The following is a 20400-nucleotide window of genomic DNA, read 5'->3' as shown; positions in this document are numbered from 1 at the left end:
GGGAGTGTTCGGGTAAGTCTGTGAGAGAGATACAACTGTGTTGTACCGTCGTAATGCAGGTGAGATGTTACCTACCCGTGTCCAGCCAGGAAACCCAGACTGGAGGGGCTGACTTTGTCACTGATCACCACTATCTCTATGTTGTCACACTTGTATTTGGATAAGGTGAGAACTGGGGAGCATTCCTCCACCATCCACCACTGGTCGGGCCTTTTCTCTGACCCTCCGTTGGCCTCTTGAAGTTTGACCAACATGGGCCTGAAGAAGGACAGCGCCTGGCTATCTGGGCGGTCCGAGGGCTCTGAGGGAAGACACGCCGGGATTAAGTTAAACAAGAGATTAGTACAGGACAGATCACTCTGTTTAGATCCTTGATCCAAGATCCTTTGGATATTATAATTACAGTGCAGTTATAATTTGTAAAAGAAAAACTGTAGTTTGGTCAATGTACCATAAACTGTAACTAACCTGCTTTCATCCTGGTTGCCATTTTGGACTCTGGTCCTTTGTTACCCCTGAGGAACTTTGGCAGCAGAGAATCAATGAGCCTACGGGACAGAAGAACACAGTTTAACACCTTCAGAGCTCAAGTGGAGAAAATATTTAGCAATGTTGCACATGAATGTCTGGGCTGTAAAATGAGAAATAGTTGACGACATACAAAGTTCTGCTCATATAGTGCCATGATTACTAGGGGTGTAAATCACTAGTTTTATCATCGATTCTTTGGACAACAATACAATATTTGCTGATATCACAAAGTCTGCCATGGGATCGATATGAGACAATATAATATGTCCATATCAACTCACAAAAGCAACTAAAATATCATTTGATAATTTTATCATTGGGCTCTGTAGGAAGGAGGTGCGTTTGGACGGAAATGGTGACAGACGTGCAATGGGAATTTCAAAATAAAGGCGTTTATGTTTTCACTTTGCATCGATGGTATTGGATCGTTGATCATTGACTTGATATATCGATCCAGACTGATGTATCATTACACCCCAAATGCTTACTATTTTTAGAGTTTACCTTAATAACAGCCATTACAAGCATGTTTGTTTGATTTAATTCCCTAACATTAACATCTCTAGTAAGTAAAGGAACTGCATTTGTGTGTGTTTGTGTGTTTGTGTGTGTGTGTTCACTGCGACTCACACAGGTTCGCTTCTGTTGCCATTGAGCATGTGGACTATCCCTTCCCTCAAGGCGTTGTCCTCAAACTTCACAGTGTGTTCTCCCACCGTCTCTGCGTTCATCGATATGGACGGATCCCTGAGAAGGGGAAGGAGAGCAGCGTTGAGTGGCACATTGTTGTACCAATGTTTGTTCAGCGCTGTGTGCATCTTTGCAAAATGCAGCCAAATATTTTTTAATTTTTAAATGTAGTTACTGAACATTTTAATTAAGAGATATGCATAAAGAATTGAACAAAGTAAGAAGAAGCATCTCTCTTAATAGTCAAATTAAACTTTATACATTTACAGAATGTATTTCGAGCCAGTACATGAACACATTGTTCACAAGCATTTGCGCATACGCACCAATAAAATCCTGCAACATACACAGGCCCACTGGATCTGCATTGTACTATGAAACACACTCACAGACTACAAGCAGACACACACACACACACACACACACACACACAGACACACACTCTGACCTGAGCAGCGTCCAGCGTAACGTCATGTATATATGAGAGGAGTTGCTGAGCTCCTGGATCATAGCGGCTCGACTGGCCGGGCTGATGCTCCACAGCAGACTGGCATCACTCTTGATCTTAGCGACTACAATGTCCTCCGCCTCGTAGTTCATGATGAACTGCATAGCGGACTGCGAAAGAGAGGAGGGGATTAGATCTATGCCGTTATTTCAATAAATGGCACTACAGTCTTCCTCATCTCTCTATTTATATGTCTTTTTTTATATTACTTGCCTACTATGCATCTGAACCATTTGTCCACCAGGAGGCCTCAAAACACTCACTTCCCTATATATCAGCATACTGCGACCTCTTCTCCTGACATCCACATTAAAATACTGAATACTAATAGTGAAAAACAGACACTTGAGCTCCCTGGTGTCCAAACACAATCATCATGATGTATTTAATTTAAATGAGCAGTTATGCTACCCTGTAATTAAGAGAAACAAATACAAACTTTCTCTTAATAATCATTAAAAAAACATAATTAGACAAAAAAAGAAAGAAAAGACCCACACAAGTATATAAAGATTTACAAACATAGATAATAAGATGTTATTGCTATGACATATACAGTAGAAACATTATTCAGTTGTATTAATTATTGTCCCATCTCAGTTTGGTGTTAACAGTGAAATCTTACTGGATTGGTCGCGTATACTTTGGTGAGTCGGTCGAATCCGGCATTTGTGTACGGAACCAAGTTCTGCTCCTGGGCGCTCATGGTGAACAGAGGCTGTGGAAACACAATCACACACACACACACTCAAGTGTAAAACATACATGCACACTAGAGACCTGCCCGAGGATCTCAAACTACACAACGGTTCATAAGGGATTAAAAGGTCTAAAATATAATCTGGAGCCCGGTCATGAAGAGCCTTAAAGGTAATCAAGCAATCTCTCGATGAGCTTCAGTGTTTCATTAAATAAGCACACAAACACTAAAAGTTGAAAGTCAGCACATAGTTTAATGTACTCATGTCCATCCTGACCTCATATCCTGCGATGCTGAGCTGGATGGAGACGTCCACCGGCTGATTGGTCACTCCGGCAGCTGACTGGACCAGCGACATGAAGAGGAGCGGGAACCAGATGATGCTGATGAGAGCGAAGATGATGAATCCTCCCATCCCGTATTTCACCACCTTCTTCTTCTTCTGCCCTGGGGTGTGGGGGTATTTCTGGGAGAATAACAAATAAATTACGGTCGTTCTCAGCCTATAAAATTTGAACAGACAAGTGTTCATCGCAATTTATCAGATCGAAGTCTTTTGCCTGACCAGCAGTATTAAATTAAATGTGTTTCATCAATACCTCCTCTTATTTTCTATGCAGAATAAATTTAGTATTTTTACTTGACAACTGGTCAACAGAATAGTTAATAAATTATCTGTCGATAAGGGAGTGAGGGAGAACATAGATGGGAGTAAAATAAATTAGGCTACAACCCTGCAGATGCAAATCTTATCATTTCAAACTTGATGCACATTTATATTATTTAAATATAACTTTGAGTATTGTAGCACTAATGCAGCGAGCTGTATGTGTACTACACGCTCTCAATTACTTGTTCGGACTCCCTCCAGCACTTGAGGATGAATATGTTTGCATAGATGTCTTCAACACAAATCCAGCTGGAGAGAGACAGAGTGGTGTCGGTCCAAACCCAATCCATCACCGCCCTCAGCTCCGTCAGGAAGGGAACCAGACGAAACCTGGAAGAGGAGAATTAATTAGTGAAATTAATTGTTTATTTTGGTAAAATGCAACCATAAAAACGATTCTAAAAATTAAATACCAATCAGAAAACAAATCACTAACGCTCTCAACACTCTATCAGGAGTGTTTAAAATGGGGAAAATGTGTCTAATTAAAGTCATGCCGTTAATGGAGATATTCGTATTCATCAAAGCCAGTGACTGTTTTCTTACCCTTGGAAGAGGAAGAGGTTCAGGTAGTTGTAGTTCTTGGTGAGGAAGTTGCCCAGGATGCGGTTTGGGTAGCCACATTTGATCTGGTAGGCAGACAGGCCGAAGTAGATGCACTTTACAAAGTACCAGAGCTGAGCAATCCCGTTCCTGTTGAACCTCCTGTGGAGCAAAAATGAGGGAAAGAGACATCGATGAAAATATCTAGGGCTTTTGAAAAAACATCTAATTGTAATTATTTTGAGTGATATTGCAATTGCAGATATGATTTGCGATATTAGAGGGAATGATCATTTTTACATTATTTTTCTCATTTTCATTGAAAAGCATATTAATATGATTATGGTGTGATTTTTGCAGGGATCTGAACCAAACAAAGATGTTTTCTTGAGACTGTAGAATATGATGTGTAGGCCAGGACATCTCTGCAGCACCACAATATTACATTTTTAAATGTTATTTTGACACACATTTCACCTTTAACAAATATTGCATGCTCTCTTTAAAGCCACCAGACTCCATTGAAAAAAACTGTGATTTTACCTCACTGAACACTGGGGTTGCAGACAGCACAAACTCACAAACCGATTGAGGCAGCGGTAGTACCACTGGGTTCTGCAAGGTAAAATTTCAGTTTTTTTCAATGGAGTCTGGTTGCTTTGGTGAGAGCACAGATAACAGCTTCAGTTCCTCGTCGGAAACATAGACTGTATAGCTGTTTCACGGCAAGATAAATATTCTAAATATAGCGTAAACTTTTTTTAGCTGGGCCATTTTTTTAGGTGGCTAGAATACGTTTTGCTGCCGGCACCGTCCACAGCTGTACATTGCTTTGCTCCCGTGCGGTAACTCCTGTCTGCTTCTCCAAACTGGAGGCGTGCAAACCGTCATTTACTCTCGGTAATACACTGACTAAGGATAAGTACCTCATACAGCCCCGCTTCAAAACACCCTAACTGTCCCTTTAACGATACAACACATGAGGAGAATAATAAACTCAGTTGACCTCTCTGTGACCCCGGGGAGGATGAAGAACATCCAGAAGTGTATGCCGAACACCAGCACCACCTGGAAAACACACTTTCCCATCAGGGACTTCTTCAAGTAGAGGGCCCGATCCACTATCATGGTGCCGAACTGCATGAGCAGCATGACCAGGAAGGCTTCTGGGACCTGGTCCTCCGACAGAGACTCTGTGATGTCGACCCCTGCAGAATATTTCTACAGACAGACAAAGCTCAGCATTGATAGTGTCGTACTGCACATAACATACATTTTTAAGTGTGTATATTGTTGGTTTGATGAAAGGCAGGTCAGACTCTCACCCCAAAAGCCGAGTATCCATATATGGTGACGATGAAGTTGACCACATCGATGAGGAACATGAGGGCGTAGACGTCACACACGGGACTGAAGTCCGGGTGGATGATGTCGTAGAAAAACTGTCTTATGGGTAAGTAAATGTGAAGACCGCTGTAGAGAAAAACAGAATATACAGCGTCAAAACACACTTTTCTCCACGCTGTCATTACTCTATATTCGGGACTGTTAAGGCAAAAGAATCAGTATAATATAATGTTAAAATATCATGAGGTTCGTCTGCAACAACGCACACTTCTATGACGGCAGCTTTGGTCTGCAGCATCCTCTCTTTGATCAGCTGTCTGATCCTCTGCTTCCTGGTCAGCGGAGCCTTGTTTTGTTGCCGACTCCTCTTCCTGCTGTGCTGCTTCTTGGGCTTCACCTCTCCAGTAAAAAAAAAGGAAACGTGAAATGTTAGTCATACATGGTGATTTGTGTCATACAGCATCATACATACAGAAAAGTAAGGAGTCTCTTGGGTCAGATTTGGATCAAAATATCTCAAGCTTTTCTGAATATTCACCATCAGACTCCGGAGAGTCGCCTTTCTTTCGTCTACGGAACATGGAGGTGGTGGAGGCCTGGAGAGGGAGGAACTTTAACCGGCGTTGAGTTTTGTCTTTTCTGCCCGTCCTATCTCCTCCTGACATCTTCTTCTTGTCGACTTTCTTCTTCATCTTCTTGAAAAAATCAGGCATCTCAACCTCTTTGTTGTCCCACAGCCCGTGGCACTGCACAGTCACAGAGACACAAACACGATTTTAAAATCTAGCTGCATGGCAAGAATGCTGGTGTCTCCCGTACAACACATACAGCAGCAGGTGGGTATACTTGAATGAGCAGGGTAACCTTTACCTTGAGAATAGAGCGGTGGAAGAACAGAGCGAGCAGCTGAATGAGGTCGAAGAGGACGTAGCCGTCTTTCTTCTCCACCCCGATGATGTTGGGCAGGGCGAAGGGCCGCTCGGCGTTCATGCCTCGGTAGGCAGAGGTGGTCCAGGGGAAGAAACCAAACTGGAAAAAGTACTTCACCACAACAGTCAGCTGAGAGAAACAGAGACGGGAGAGGAAAAAATTAAAAGGACACCAGAATGCAGAAAGTTTTCTAGCATGTAAGACAGCCTATATGGCTCTGCATCGCATCTTCTCCATTTTAAGGGCACCCTCGAGGGCACTTTATCACGTTTTCTCTACTGGAAGGGCAGTCTTATCTACCATAGGGGCAACAAAGAGGGCACCTTGGCATCAGTACACACTGATTGATTTCAAGACAGGCAAAAAAAGAGTATAAAGAGTAATAAACACTTTTGTTTAATTTGTAAAAACAATTACACAAGATGTCGTCTCAGAGGAATACTTATTTATTAAACATAAAAACGCAATGAAACCCCTCACGTTGGAAGATTACGTCAAACACACCACACAACGGCGTAATAACCTACCTCTGTGTAGATGATGGCGGTCATCCAGAAGCGTTTGGAGGGCCGGGGCACTGACAGCATGGCCCAGAGGAAGATGAGGATGGGCAGGATGAGGGAGAGGAACGAAGCCGTCACGATGTGGTTGAGGATGATGACGAAGTAGCACAGCATCTCTGACTTGGACACCATGGTGTTATAGAGGGCGAACAGCAGCTTCAGCGGCCTCGGCAGCGTCACGAAAAACTTATCGGACTCGAAGATCTCGTCATTTTCAAACATGCTGCAGAAGAAAAGACAGAAAAAATCATAATAATGTCGAAAACTGTTTTCAACTTATACGTTTCTTGTGTGTACTGACTTGTTTAGCAGCAGCTCGCTGGCAGTGAGGTTCCTCGTTTCCTCACTCAGAGGTCGGGGAGACTCTGCGAGGTCGAGGCTTTTCTCTCCATCACTGTCCCTGAAGCGCAACGAGGTGCATTCTGGGTAATCGGCGCATTCATCTTCTTCTCTCAGCAGCGGTTCCTCGTTCGGCTCTTCTCTCTCCACCTCACGATACTCCTCTCTTTGTTCCTTTTCCTCTGTCTCTTCTTGTTCTCTCTCCCGTTTCGTCTCAACCTCGATGTCCTCCTCCTCCTCCTCTTCTTGTTCTCGCTCCCGTTTCGTCTCAACCTCGATGTCCTCCTCCTCCTCCTCTTCTTGTTCTCGCTCCTGTTCCGTCTCTACCTCGATGTCCTCCTCCTCCTCCTCTTCTTGTTCTCGCTCACGCTTCGTCTCACCCTCGATGTCCTCCTCCTCCTCCTCTTCTTGTTCGTGGATTTCCTTTTGAGGGGCGCCATCTTCACAGCTTTTGAGAAAAGGATAAAGACGTTTCAACTTCAAGAATCAGATCGGGAGATGGTTATGCAAAGTTTTAAAGAGTCGAGGGAAGTTTCGATTTCTCTCCACGACTTTATAGCAAATCTGTGTGTGAAGTGAACCTTTTTTTCTCCCTCACCTTGGTGAAAGGTCAACATTCTCAAAGGAGGTCAGGTCGATGTTGGCTGTTTTCAGGAGTCTCCGTCTGAGCTGGTCAGCAGCAGGCGACACAGCGGGGGGATCGTCCAGCTCTTCCTGCGTCGGCTGCCGGGACATGAGCAACGTCTCATCTGTCATACAGCTGAAGGAGAGCAGCAGAGAGCAGATGAGTCAACAGGGTCTAAACGATGGGCAGACTGTGTATATAGTATGTACAGTAATAATGCCATTCATGTCTTTAATATGTTGGCAGTTTCTAACTTTACACATGCAGTACATGTATACACACCAGGGTTATTACAGTAAACTAAAATGAAAATAAGCAGTGAAAAATATTATTAATAACCTGAGACTAAATAAAAACTATATCCTTTAATGCCTGGTTAAAAAAATAACAAAAATAAAATATAAATGAGTGTAAATTAATTGAAGTTTTTTTTGCTAAAATATATCACTCACGAAAAAAGGAGACGGCATGAATTCCCGTCAACTCTCGTGACATTGAACTACAGAAACCTTTCAGGAGATAGCGCTATCCTGCAATTGCTTTGCTAAAGTAGCGCGTAAACATAATAAACAGTTCTCCAACCATGTATTTTGTATGTATATGTAGCTACATACTTGTGAGACATTATAGCTGGCCCTAAAAAAAAAAATTAACTAAATATATAAAAACTCAAACTAAACCTTTTTCAAAAACTATAACTAAACTAAAACTAGCAAACACACTCTGAAAATTAACTAAAACTAAACTAAAATGAAATTGAAATGTCAAAACTATTAAAACCTTGATGCACATATGGAAGTAAATACAGTAGAAGCAGGAAGGAAGAGAATGAAAGCATGAGAGAGGTAAATATGTGAGTGACTCAGAGTCCAGTAACCTGCCTGGAGAAGCTGCTGCCCCAGGACACTTTGGAGGCTTGGTTCTTCAGCTTGGCGTAGGCGTGGCGTGAGGAGGGGACGTCGGACGGGGAGGGAGGAGGAGGCAGGTTGTCATCGGGGTCGTCTTGAGATAAAAGTGTGTTCTGACGGGATAACCAGTTTTCATAAAACTGCTTCACGCTCTCCTGGCTCACCTCTTTACCCTGTGGAGAAAAGGGACGTAAAGGGCGTAGCCGACACAAAACATAGTGTGGGAAGTGTATTTTGTGCTACAGTATATGCCTGGTTCACCTACATGTGATGCAGTCATCATTAATGTTATTAGTTACACCTGTTATTTTCCTGCTTTGACGAGTCTAAATGTGTGCTGTGAAAAATGGTCTTTTCTAAGCATAACTCTGAACGTAACTGACAACACCTGTGTTATAATCAACTTTAATAATTGAACGATTAAATTAATGAATAAAATGCTCAAAGAAAAAATAGCTGTAAGAAATATTTAAATCATTTTTTAAATAGAGCACATTTTGGATATGGAAAGACAGATAGAAAAGACACCTAATTTTACATGCTTAAATGTGTTGTTTTTTAAAAAAATATTATTTTTATTGAACTTTTTTTGTAAAAACAGAGGTAAGATAGATAGATTTAAAAAAGTTAAAAATAAAAATTAAAAATAAAATAGATTCAAGGAAGGGAAAGAGCTTTTTGTCATCCACACATTGGATAACTGTCACAGTTAAATTACCATGTTATCGCTATTTTTGAACATACAAGCTGTATATAAAAGATTACCCAAGTATGGTTGGATTTTATATCTCATTTTAACTTCACATATTTTCACATTCTGTAAATAACTACTTATTTATAGTTATTCATCAGATTGAAACAGGAAAACAGACTCACTGTGTGCAGCACTGTAACTTTTCACAGTTTCTACATGATATCAGTTTGTCACTAAAAATACATAAAAGTCATAATCACATAAAAATGTTACTTGGTGTTGAATTTGTTTTTGTCCATATGAAGGATTAAACAGTTTTCTGTGCTTCACTTTGAGGCTAAAACCCAGACATGTCAACAGTTTACAATCATCAGCTTTACATCCATTCCTCTCACCTTCTTCTGCTGTTGGCTGAGTAACGCACGCTCGAAGCGCAGCACCTTGGAAATGTCCAGCGTTTCTTTACAGAACGCGTTCAGACCCCCCGTCAGGTCGTCTAGGAGGGACTTAATGAACACAAAGCTGAACTTCACGGTGTTAATGACGCGATGCACGATGTTTTCTGTAAGGAGACGACATAAGTGAATATGAATGTATAGAAATGTAAAATATTCTTTTCACTCAGAGGTTTACTTGTGGTAGAAAGTTGCTGTAATCCAGTGGTTTGTGAGTGAAATGCAGTGACTCATGCTTGTTTACCTTTTCCCTCCTCTACCTCCTCCTCCACGGTGCTTTCATCCAGTTCATCCTCACTAGAGTCCTCTCTATCAATGCCTGGAAGAAAGACGATTTTAGTGTTAAATTATTTAAGCAGTTGGTCCATCTGTCTCCACAACTGCTGGACAGATTGCTGTCAAATTCATGGTCCCCTCCTAAGGATCTTGGTGACCTCCTGCCCTCTCCTCCAGCGCCATCATCAGGACAGAATATCCCTTTACAGGTTTGGTGAACACCACGATACCAGATCTCCTCCTTTACACCAGAAATATTCAAATCTGATGGACTCTGTCTCTAAATGTTCAAATGGAGGAGGATTAGACGCTGTTACATAAACTCCACATGTGGCTCTCTCACCCTGCTGTCTCTGCAGCTCTCTCTTTGCTCTCTTCTTCTCCTCTTTCTTTATTTTCTTCTTCTCCTTCTTCAGGTCCTTCAGAGCCGACTTAGAGCTGTTGACCCAGGCGTCGTGGGCCAACTAGGATATCAAAGACGATGTTACAACATAGCAACACATCTGTCAGTGTTCACTTTTAACGTACTATCTTTGGGAATATGGAAAACATTAAATGTATTCTTTTTATTCGTCATTAGTTTTTGTGTTTTTTCTGGCTCTCACCTGGAAAGCAGATTTCTTCTTTGGTGGTGGTGGTTCCTCTACTTTCTTCTCCGTAACGTCCTCCTCTTCCTCCTCGCTGTCACTCTCAAACAGGTGGTAGCCACAGTTGTTTTCCACTGCATGAAACAGAGCAAAACTGCATCACTATGCATACTGTTGAGGTTTTGAATAAGGCATCTGACCCAGAGCTGCTCCCGTACAGAAGCTCAGAGGCTGTTTTTACTGTTTTATTACATAACCTGGGTTACAAACGTCTCTCTGACAGGAAGGACTAATTTGAGGAGATGAAATGAAACAGCAGAACATTCTTCATTGAGAGCACTGAGCAGTGTTTAGGTCGATGCGATGTTGCCGCTCACCTCCAGGCTTAGACACCCACGGCTTCCACCATTTTCCGGCATCTTTCTTTGCCTTCTCATCGTCGTCTGGAAAACACAAATCAATCGGTTTAGTCATCACAGATATTGGCGGATTTTCTTGCTTTTTTTAACTTAACTTTTTTTTTTTTATTCTCAGCAAAATCATATTACCCATTACAGTTTTGCATCATTACAAAATAACATAGGAATAAGTGGAACACAAATATATAATATACGAAATAGAAAAATAAGTGTAGAAAAAAAAACAATAATCCAAATAAATTAAATAACTAGATACTTCAAAATGGCTTTAGATTGCCCCTATCGCACATCTGGATACATAACTGAGTCCATGTTCTGACCATCTTTTGATTTTCTCCCTTTTAATGATAAAGATTGAAGAGCTTCTTAAAGTAAACACTGATACAAGTATAGATCTCAGTGAAAAGTGCATTATAAAACACCCCATGTTGACACAAAATTATCTTTCATCATAAAACAAACTTCAACTATGTGTGTGAATTTAGCTCAAACAAGGATTGGAGCTTTAATAAGAGATCTATTTAATAACATATCTGCTCATGCTTTGCTGGTTTGTTAAAGGTAGAAACAGGAAATAGATTCACTCGTGTTACCCAGTGTCACCTGCTCCTGATCAGCAGGAAGAGCTGGTTTGCCTGCTGCTGCTGGTCCACCCTTCTGTTTAGATTTGATCTTCTCCATCCTACAGGAAGAGGGCGAGAAAGGCAAGTTAGCTCTTTGCTTTTTTTTTACCAGAGATGAAATAAAATGTGACATTGAGAGAGGAAATTGTGTTGGTCGTCATTGAAACTGGGTCAATTTATTCATTCATTCACAGTCAGAACTGCTGAAATGTTGTAAATGTACTATATACTGACTCTACACTGTTTAACGTATCTTACTGTTTCTTCAGTGTCAGCACAGATTTCTTCTCTTCCTCCAGTCTGGCGGCGACCTGCTTCTTCACTCTGGCCTCAAACAGCTCAGCGCCCCTTAGAGGTTGAGAGAGGAAGAGGAAAAGAGCACCGTCTGTTTATTTCATCATCTGTAAAACACTTCTTACTACTTTGTTTAGGAGTTAGTGATCTCTTATTATAATTATTGTAACAATTATTTCAAAATCGATCCTTGTGTAACCAACCTACAAGGAAACAACAGACAGAAAAAGGCTGCATTAGAGAGTTTCCTTCCTCCCTAAATGAAACACATATTGTCAACTCATATAATGTTGTCAGCTACAGTCACTCTGCAGAAATGTTACAATCATTTTGACAGGTTCATAATTTCAGAATAGTTTCCTAATTGGCGCTGCAATAATTAATTGATTAGTTGTCAACTATTAAATTAATCAGCAACTATTTTGATAATCGATTAATCGGTTTGAGTCATTTTTTTAAGAAAAAAAGTTCTCTGATTCCAGCTTCTTAAATGTGAATATTTTCTGGTGTCTTTACTCTTCTATGACAGTAAACTGAATATCTTTGACTTGTGGACAAAACAAGACATTTTGAGGACGTCATCTTGGGCTTTGGGAAACACTGATAGACATGTTTCACCATTTTCTAACAATTTATAGACCAAACAACTAATCGATAAATCAGGAAAATGATCTAAAGATTAATCAACAATGAAAATAATCGTTAGTTGGAGCCCTATTCCTAATTTTCAAGATGTTTTCTGGAAAGGTACTAATTATAGGCAAAATTCCAAATAATTATTTCAAACTAATAGCAAGCAGAACATGGATAGTATTTTAGTGGGCAGATCAGCCAAACCTGACAAAATCTGTGACAATTAAACATGAATGTAGAATAAAGTTTCCAATAATACATTCACAATTAATTAATATTTACAATGGGTATAAATGGAGCTTCTATGTCTTGGAAATTACTATTTTCCTTACAATTAAATTCTTCTTACCTGGAAACTCAGAAATAATTATGGAATGAATATGAATAATTATCCATAAAATAGAGCGCTACAAAAACGTCCTCTAAACAGCTGTGAGTGAGTGTTGCTTCATCCAAAGCTAGCTGCATATCTCGTCCCTTTGGTTTCCCTTTATAAACTGATTACAGACAAGCTAGGTTGGGTTCAATTTATCAAACCCAATTCAAGTTTTTCAAACATTAACCCCTCGTTGTCATTGTGCGCCCTCACCCTGATTGTAAAGTCCGCTTGCTGCTGCTTTAAAATATGTTAGGGACCTCAACAGGAGGTTTGTGTGGAGTACAGACCTGGAGGCCAATATCTTAGAAGACTTGAGGTCAGACACCACGTAGAGGAAGTAGTAGCTGAGGAAGACCCTCCTCTGTGCCAGGAGGACGGTGAAACAGATCGCGTCCCAGACGATGCCGGCCTCGCCCTCCGGCAGCTCGCACTCAGCGTCAGGAGCAGCTGACAGGACAGAAGAGATATGTTAACATCAAGAATGTACAAACACAAGAATGAACTGAGATTTAAGATGTCCTTTCTCATCGTCTGTTGAAGACACTTACGGACGTCGTAGCCTTTGATGGTGCAGAACATGCTGAAAGCCTGAATCAACCAGCAGCAGTTCTTCAACAGGCTTTCCAGGTAGGCACAAGAACCGAGCTGATCACAGAAAAACACACGGGGATGGCAGAAAGGCGCTTTAATTGATAGTATAGAGCCTGTTAAAAAAGCTAACAAATTATGTGATGGGTGTCTAAACTACTGCACTTGTTCACGGCGTGGTAACTCACAGACAGCAGGTTCTTCATGGCGATCACAAAGCAGGTGTATCCGATGAGCCAGTCCCACAGTCGCAGGATGTATCTGACGGGCTGCATCAACACGCTGCCTCCAAACAGCATGAAGTAGAAACAGGCCACCAGGTAGCCCAGGCAGAAGATGTTGATCCGCGTGGTGCCGGTGATGAAGATGAGGCACAGCACCAGCCAGAAGAAATAGCTGAAAACAAACACCTTCACCATGTCGAGGTAGCACCTGAGGACCAGACAGAGAGGGAGGAGAGTCATTTAATGCATTACTGTGAAAAACATATGAGAACCAGAGATTTTTGTATCTACTTCTTCTCTACAAATGGTACCAAAAACCCCTCAAATATTGCCTAAAAATCACAGAACTTTACTTAGAGGAACAGCTTGACATTTTGGAAAATAAGCTAATTTGCTTTCTTCGTTCACTTGGTAAAAAATCTTCAAAACTAACAGGAATTATAATTCTGGTGTAAACCTTTTTAATGCAGCAACAAGTTGGTCAAAACTTAAACAGGAATTTAAAAAAAAAACATATTTAATGTATATGGTATATAAACATAGAATTTAATTGAATAGATTGGGCCTCATTGTCACCGATACCGATTCAGCTGTTTTGAGTTAGTATCGACCCGATATCCGATATCGGTATCGATGCATCCCTAACCTACAGTACATGTTGATGGATGACATATATTGACATTTAAAATACAATCAACTGTCCGACTCAAATACCAACTTCCTCAGCCAATGAAACAACACAGCGTCTTTGCATTATCCGAGAATCTGATGAAGGCTCGTAGCAGAAAGTGAGATAAACGAAATGGGAGACGTCCATGAGTGCTTATCCAGCAGTTTCACTTTACCAGAACAGCTTTCATGGGTTTGAAAACACACATAAATAATTACGATCTAACTCGACTCCTTAATGCTCCTTAAAACAACCACAAACCAGCGTGATGGACTCAAAATATTCTCCACCTGCAGCATTCCTGCGCAGCAGGAAGCTGTTTTGAAGAGATGAACTAAGTGCTGGATTATAAAAGTTCAGGCTATTTCCTGTCCTTATCTCGGGTCTATAGATTTAGACTGATTTAGGTGAGTCACCCCTTCCAGGAGAGAAAAAATAAATCAACCATCAATAAAATGACTCATATTTTTAATAGTATAGATAGACATGAAAAATTCAGACTGACATTCAGACCAAGACAAGTCTGAGATATACTGTAATGGAAATACAACCAAAACTCTTCTCCTAGTTGATGATGAAAAAAACTAAATACAAAGACCCTGTTGTTGTTTCTGACCTGCAGTGGAGGAAGTTATCGACAGGTATGAACTTGTTGAAGGAACAAGGATCCAGACTACGGCTGATCTCAACGTTGTCTCCAGCCAGCAGTCGCACCGCCGCTCGGTTCTCCTCCTCAAACACCTGCCACTGCAGAGACGAGCAGAGCAGCAGGAGGTGGTCGTCTGCAGCAGAGAGAGGAGAAAGAGGAGGAGGAGGTCACAATCTGGAGGACAGGAGGAGTTACAGCGGAGGAATAGGTTCAAAGAGAAGAGAGTAAAGATGAACTCACAGAATATGAATAAAGGATTGGGTCTCATGGCGAAGTCAGGCATGTAAAACCACTTAATAACATTAGAGGTCAAAGGTTGAGCTGCGGTTCTCCAGGGGTAATCTGATGAGAAAATAGAATAGAGTAGAATACCATACAATAGCTGTGTTTACATTCAATTGTCACGCAATTTTTAATCAAACTTTTGAAATGTCGCATGAAAATAGAAAGGGGAATTGGGCGCGTTTCCCTGGTTACAGGAAAACACACCAGGTGTATAAAACAGCAAATGTTAAAGTTTTCAGGAACTGGATATAAATGACATAAAATGTTATCAACAGTTTATTTATACAAAAACTCACAGAATTATTAAAACATCCATACCAACACAGACTGCGGGAGGGATGCCAATGCAGAGCAGGTACTGCAGCACCATGAGCCCGGCAGTAAAGCAGCAGTATTTAGGCCACACCTCCCCGATGGCCTTCCTGCGTCGTCGTGACAGAACAGCCAATAAGGCGCAGGAATGCAGCAGGGCATAGAAATCCATCCTCTGACCAATCACGTTGACCGCCACGATTAAACTGATCTGAGAAGAAGAAGTGTGCATGTTAAGAACTTCAATGCCAGATACGTTAAACAGTTCAGACACACACACACACACACACACACACACACACACACACACACACACACACACACTTAAAAAGTACCTCCAGTCCAAATTTGTAGAAGCAGAAGTTGATGTAGTACTTGATGCAGGGCAGGATGCCGTGATCCAGGTGCTGCCTCGTGATGCCGTGGAAGATGATGCTGAAGGGCGGGGCCCTCACGTCGTTATGGAGACGGAAGTAGAGCTGGTGCCGATGGACGATCGCTTCGAACACCAGCAGCCCGAGTATCATCAGATGGTTCTACAACACAGAAACACACTTTCTAGAGAAAAGCTGATCTGGGACACAATCCAAAGGTGGAACTGGGCTGATTCAAGCCTCAATGTGTGTCTCTGACTTCCGTTTAGTATGTATAATTTTATACAGTGAGATCAAGTATTAAAAAAAATGGTCTCACTACAATGAAATGGTTACTATGGGGACTAACATCATCACACATGAATACAGTTGGGCTCATTGAATCCATAAGAGTCTCAGCTTTACAGCTTTACAATCATACCCAATTTATGTAATTCCAAGACTGTTTAGGGACCCCAGTATGCAGAAAATAACACATTTATACTGCATTTAAAAACTGAATGGTTTTTGCCCCAAACTGCATGTGATTATCATAAAGTGGGCATGTCTGTAAAGGGGAGACTCGTGGGTACCCATAGAACCCATATTTGTTCAGATATCTTGAGGTCAGAGGTCAAGGGACCCCTTTGAAACAGAAAATGGCCATGTCAATTTATCTCTCGCCAAAATGTAGCCTAACTTTGAGGCATTATTTAGCCGCCTTGCCGACAAGCAAGCATGACATGGCTGTTACCAATGGATTCCATAGGTTTTCTAGCTTCACATCGTATATGTACTGCTACAGCGTCTGAACGAGTGAAGTCAGTCAGGATCGCAGGGGGTTAAAAGGATGTGCAGTTTTACAGTCTACAGTAAATGGATAGTCGAGTGCGTTGGAGCCTAAACCTGGTTGAGTGTACTTGATATTATGTGATGGAATGCAAAAGTAGCTTTGTGTGATGAAGATGAAGAAATGTCAAAGCTATAAAGTTTTTAGACTTTGGCAGGTGTGTCACCGTACCCTGAGACAGGGGAGGATTCTGCCCTCACATTTACGCAGCGCTCCGCACCAGTAGACGGGGTCGACAGGGTCGATGTAGAGAATAGACCTCCTGAGCAGCTCCACCATGTTCCCACTCATCTCTGCTCCGTCATCCAGGCCCGAGCTGTTGTACGGCGCCAGGCCCTGTGATATAAACAACGTTAAAGCCCATTCACAGCTGATCCAGCTGTAAGCCTGCTAACAGAAGCATTAGTTACCATTAGATGGATACTCACAGCTGTGCAGTTGGAGGAGTAATCGAGGGGTTTGATGACTTTGAGCTGGTAAAACATTTTGCACACCACCATGACGCAGGCCCACGCAGCAGAGATGCTGGATGCTGCAGGCCGTAACCGTGGGAACGGGAGGGCAAACACCCACAGAACCAGGAAGAGCGAGTTCATCAAAGAAACCTGTGAAAACGTTATTAAAGGCTAAAGATTCTGCATTTTGTTGGTTGATTTTACCTCCGCCTCTGACATGAAGGACAGGTGTAGATGAAGAGAAACAAAAACAATTTTATAACCATCAAACCAACACTGAGTAAATCAATATCAAGGGATTGTTCTTTGTATCTCTGAAAATTTGTATATACGCACACATCCCTACGCACAGGTCAAACATCCCACCTCTTGCAGTGACACCCAGATGATGCCGGAGGACACGATTTTGAGGCTGTGGAGCTCCATCAGTCTCCAGCACTGCTCCTGGAGCCGTTGGAGTCCCGACAGAGCCTGAATGAGTAGCATGCTCGACCGGTCGACAATCACAACCCACTTGTCCTCAGGACTGCTGAGGAGAGTTTCTGGGAGGAAGAGACGGTAGCAAGGGTAGAGAAGGACATCAGACATCATTTGAACATCATCTCTCATACAGTTCAGACAGCAATTAATGTCAGGAGAATAAGAGCTACATAAAATTCATATCTGGCAATCACAAAGATGCGCTACTTGGTGCCAGCGTATGAAAAACATATCATTGTAAGAGAGTCCATCGTTTAATTGGTCCCACTCCTAATTGCCCCAACAAATGGAGGCTGAAGAGCCTTTTTTTAGTTACCCTCCTCTGGTGTCTCCTCGAGCTCCTCAGCTCCTTTCTCCGAGGAGGATTGTAGTCCGACGCTGTCCAGAGTCTCCTGACTTTTCCCAGAACCCATTTGCTCCTTGACAAGTCTGCAGGACAACAGAACATATCTTAAATATTTACACAATTATAGGAAAAACAAACTTACAAACTTGTGTTGGTTGGTTGTCACAGGGAATGATTTTTTTTTGATACCTCCCCCCAAAACACGCACAGTATATATGAATATGAATTATATACCAAATAAGTGCAGTATAATACAGTATGTACTGTAGACACAAATATTGATCCGATAGACTAAGCAACAAGAATCAAGAGTGGAACAACAGCCTTACCTTTTCTGGAACTTTTCAATGTTTTCTTTAATGCTGGGAATTAAATTAAAGAGACGCTACAGTGAATGTTACTGATATTTCTGTTACTGTGATGAACACTGAGAAAAAGTCCATATTCATTTCACCATCACATCTCTAATTAACTCAATGTTTAATTATTTTAAAACAACCTAAGAGGACTTATTGTTCTCCCTATAAGATTCACAGGCAATATACATTTACACCAACAGCTCACTGATTAAACACTGATTATTATATCTAAATATTGTTAATTGTGATGGATCATCTGAAATGTGAATGCAACAAAACATTAATGGAGGTATAAACGCTGCTCTTACGTCTCAGATATCACATTGACTGAACTCTTGAGCTCTTCTTCTCTGGGTGGAGAGACGGATGGAACAGAAGAACAGAGGCATACAGAGATATACAACATGTTTAGCCGTCAACCACAACTTATATAATGTACATACACAAACAACATAAGTGTTTGTTTTAACAACCAAGAAACAATGGCACTTTGGCTGTTTAATGATTACCAGATGTAACTAACTAAACTCTCTATTTGGCAGCTCACTTGTAATATAAATGATCTTATGTCTACTTGCTAGATATATTTAGCAATATTGTAACTGGACAGTCGTTATTTGAAAAGGACATTCTTTCCCTTGGCGTCTCACCTGGAAGCCTGTCTGACAGGTACGTTGTCGAGGTCAGTGAGAGTCAGGAAGTCTGAGTTGAAGTAGTGCAGCTGGAGGATACAAGCCAACAGGAACGCAGCAGGAAGAAGGATGCGTGCAAACAGCTCCACTGTGTTGAACCGTTCCAAGCCCACGTCACGAAGACTGAAAAGTCAGACAGGTGTAATGATGTGATTCTATGGGTTCACACGAGTCTCCCCTTTACAGACATGCCCACTTTATGATAATCACATGTAGTTTTTTGAATGCAGTATAAATGTGTTATTTTCGCCTATTCTAAAATGATGTATTTGAATATTTCTGCAGACTTAACAGTCTTAAATTACATAAATTGTGTATCACTGTAAAGCTGAGACTCTTGTGGATCAAATGAGCTAAACTATATTCAGGTGTGATGATGTTAGTGGAGGCATAGTTTTGAGGCATTATTGATCATTTTTATTCACCAAATCTGTGTAACAAATGGTATCAACCCCAAAATTTCTGCAACAACATATGAGACATAATAGAGCATGGGAATGGACATCATATACTTATATCACAATGTTCTAAGCCTATTTCAATTACTTAATGTGTTTATTTCTGATTCATGACTAGAACAACTTCACACACAAACACTCAAATTAATCTTCAGGTTCCCAGTTTTCAGATGATGTACACCACTTCTATGTGACGTATACTGTTGACCTGCTATCTCCCCCTAAAGACCACCTGTACCCCCCTAAAAAAGACAAAAACGGGTCTATTGTGGGTCTCTTGGGGTTAAAAAAAATAATCCCAAATTTGCAGACACACAGAAACTCACCCTTCCTCCGACATGCCCATGATCTGTGTCAACATCCCAGACACACTTCTGAACTGGTACATGTAGACGGCGATCAACACCACCATGGAGTAACCCACCACCACCGCCCAGAAAATCTTCAGCACCCGACGCCAAACGTCGTAACGGATCTGAGCGGAGAGAAAACCGATGCAGTACCTTTTCTCTGAAGCTACAGATCTTAAACCTCCTCATTTTCACAACTTGTTCAAATGTTACACTCATTCCCCTGTTTCCGTATTGAATAACTGCTGGTGTCAGGGTTACTGACCTCCAGCAATGACACAAAACACTGTAAAACACAGTTTGTCCTTAATGTTGTGCATCTTCCAAACAAGTTACATCTAAAAACCAGTGTGTTGCCTACATTGCTTTCATCCAACACTCCAGTATGTAAAACACAAGGGTGTTGCTGATGTTGTCCAAACAGACAAATGGTGTTGTCTTGTCTTACGTCACCTCCACACACAGCCATTAGGCCTTCCTGTTCAGTAAGTGCCTACCGTGTTTCTAAACGGTCAGCAGAAACATAAGATGGGGGAGACAAAATCTAGAAAACAGCAGCAAAAAAATGACTGAGTATGTGTTTATGAGTCATAATCAATACGTTAACTGTAAAAT

At 41.4% G+C, this 20400-nt stretch overlaps 1 protein-coding gene across 1 annotated transcript in view; it reads right to left on the bottom strand.

Moving 5' to 3' along the window:
- Positions 1-20400, bottom strand: part of LOC141773096 (piezo-type mechanosensitive ion channel component 2) — a 28819-nt gene that overhangs the window by 640 nt on the left and 7779 nt on the right. The window contains exons 10-48 of the mRNA XM_074644781.1: positions 19762-19910; positions 18936-19100; positions 18594-18635; positions 18256-18288; positions 17897-18009; positions 17467-17642; positions 17074-17250; positions 16817-16981; positions 15778-15978; positions 15449-15653; positions 15086-15187; positions 14813-14978; positions 13491-13734; positions 13263-13359; positions 13002-13161; positions 11667-11756; positions 11379-11467; positions 10744-10809; positions 10385-10500; positions 10123-10243; positions 9748-9822; positions 9444-9610; positions 8328-8527; positions 7420-7581; positions 6784-7269; positions 6447-6705; positions 5860-6048; positions 5528-5735; positions 5256-5388; positions 4968-5115; positions 4649-4863; positions 3646-3804; positions 3282-3429; positions 2707-2895; positions 2355-2447; positions 1670-1839; positions 1162-1278; positions 469-548; positions 76-301 (exon numbers count right to left, since the gene is read on the bottom strand). Coding sequence (XP_074500882.1) covers positions 76-301; positions 469-548; positions 1162-1278; positions 1670-1839; positions 2355-2447; positions 2707-2895; positions 3282-3429; positions 3646-3804; positions 4649-4863; positions 4968-5115; positions 5256-5388; positions 5528-5735; positions 5860-6048; positions 6447-6705; positions 6784-7269; positions 7420-7581; positions 8328-8527; positions 9444-9610; positions 9748-9822; positions 10123-10243; positions 10385-10500; positions 10744-10809; positions 11379-11467; positions 11667-11756; positions 13002-13161; positions 13263-13359; positions 13491-13734; positions 14813-14978; positions 15086-15187; positions 15449-15653; positions 15778-15978; positions 16817-16981; positions 17074-17250; positions 17467-17642; positions 17897-18009; positions 18256-18288; positions 18594-18635; positions 18936-19100; positions 19762-19910 — 6101 coding nt within the window. The remainder of the gene's footprint in view (positions 1-75; positions 302-468; positions 549-1161; positions 1279-1669; positions 1840-2354; positions 2448-2706; positions 2896-3281; positions 3430-3645; positions 3805-4648; positions 4864-4967; positions 5116-5255; positions 5389-5527; positions 5736-5859; positions 6049-6446; positions 6706-6783; positions 7270-7419; positions 7582-8327; positions 8528-9443; positions 9611-9747; positions 9823-10122; positions 10244-10384; positions 10501-10743; positions 10810-11378; positions 11468-11666; positions 11757-13001; positions 13162-13262; positions 13360-13490; positions 13735-14812; positions 14979-15085; positions 15188-15448; positions 15654-15777; positions 15979-16816; positions 16982-17073; positions 17251-17466; positions 17643-17896; positions 18010-18255; positions 18289-18593; positions 18636-18935; positions 19101-19761; positions 19911-20400) is intronic.

This window comes from Sebastes fasciatus, chromosome 8 (assembly GCF_043250625.1).
Source record: "Sebastes fasciatus isolate fSebFas1 chromosome 8, fSebFas1.pri, whole genome shotgun sequence".
NCBI classification, from domain to species: domain Eukaryota; kingdom Metazoa; phylum Chordata; class Actinopteri; order Perciformes; family Sebastidae; genus Sebastes; species Sebastes fasciatus.
This window is presented reverse-complemented; position numbering and strand designations above follow the sequence as displayed.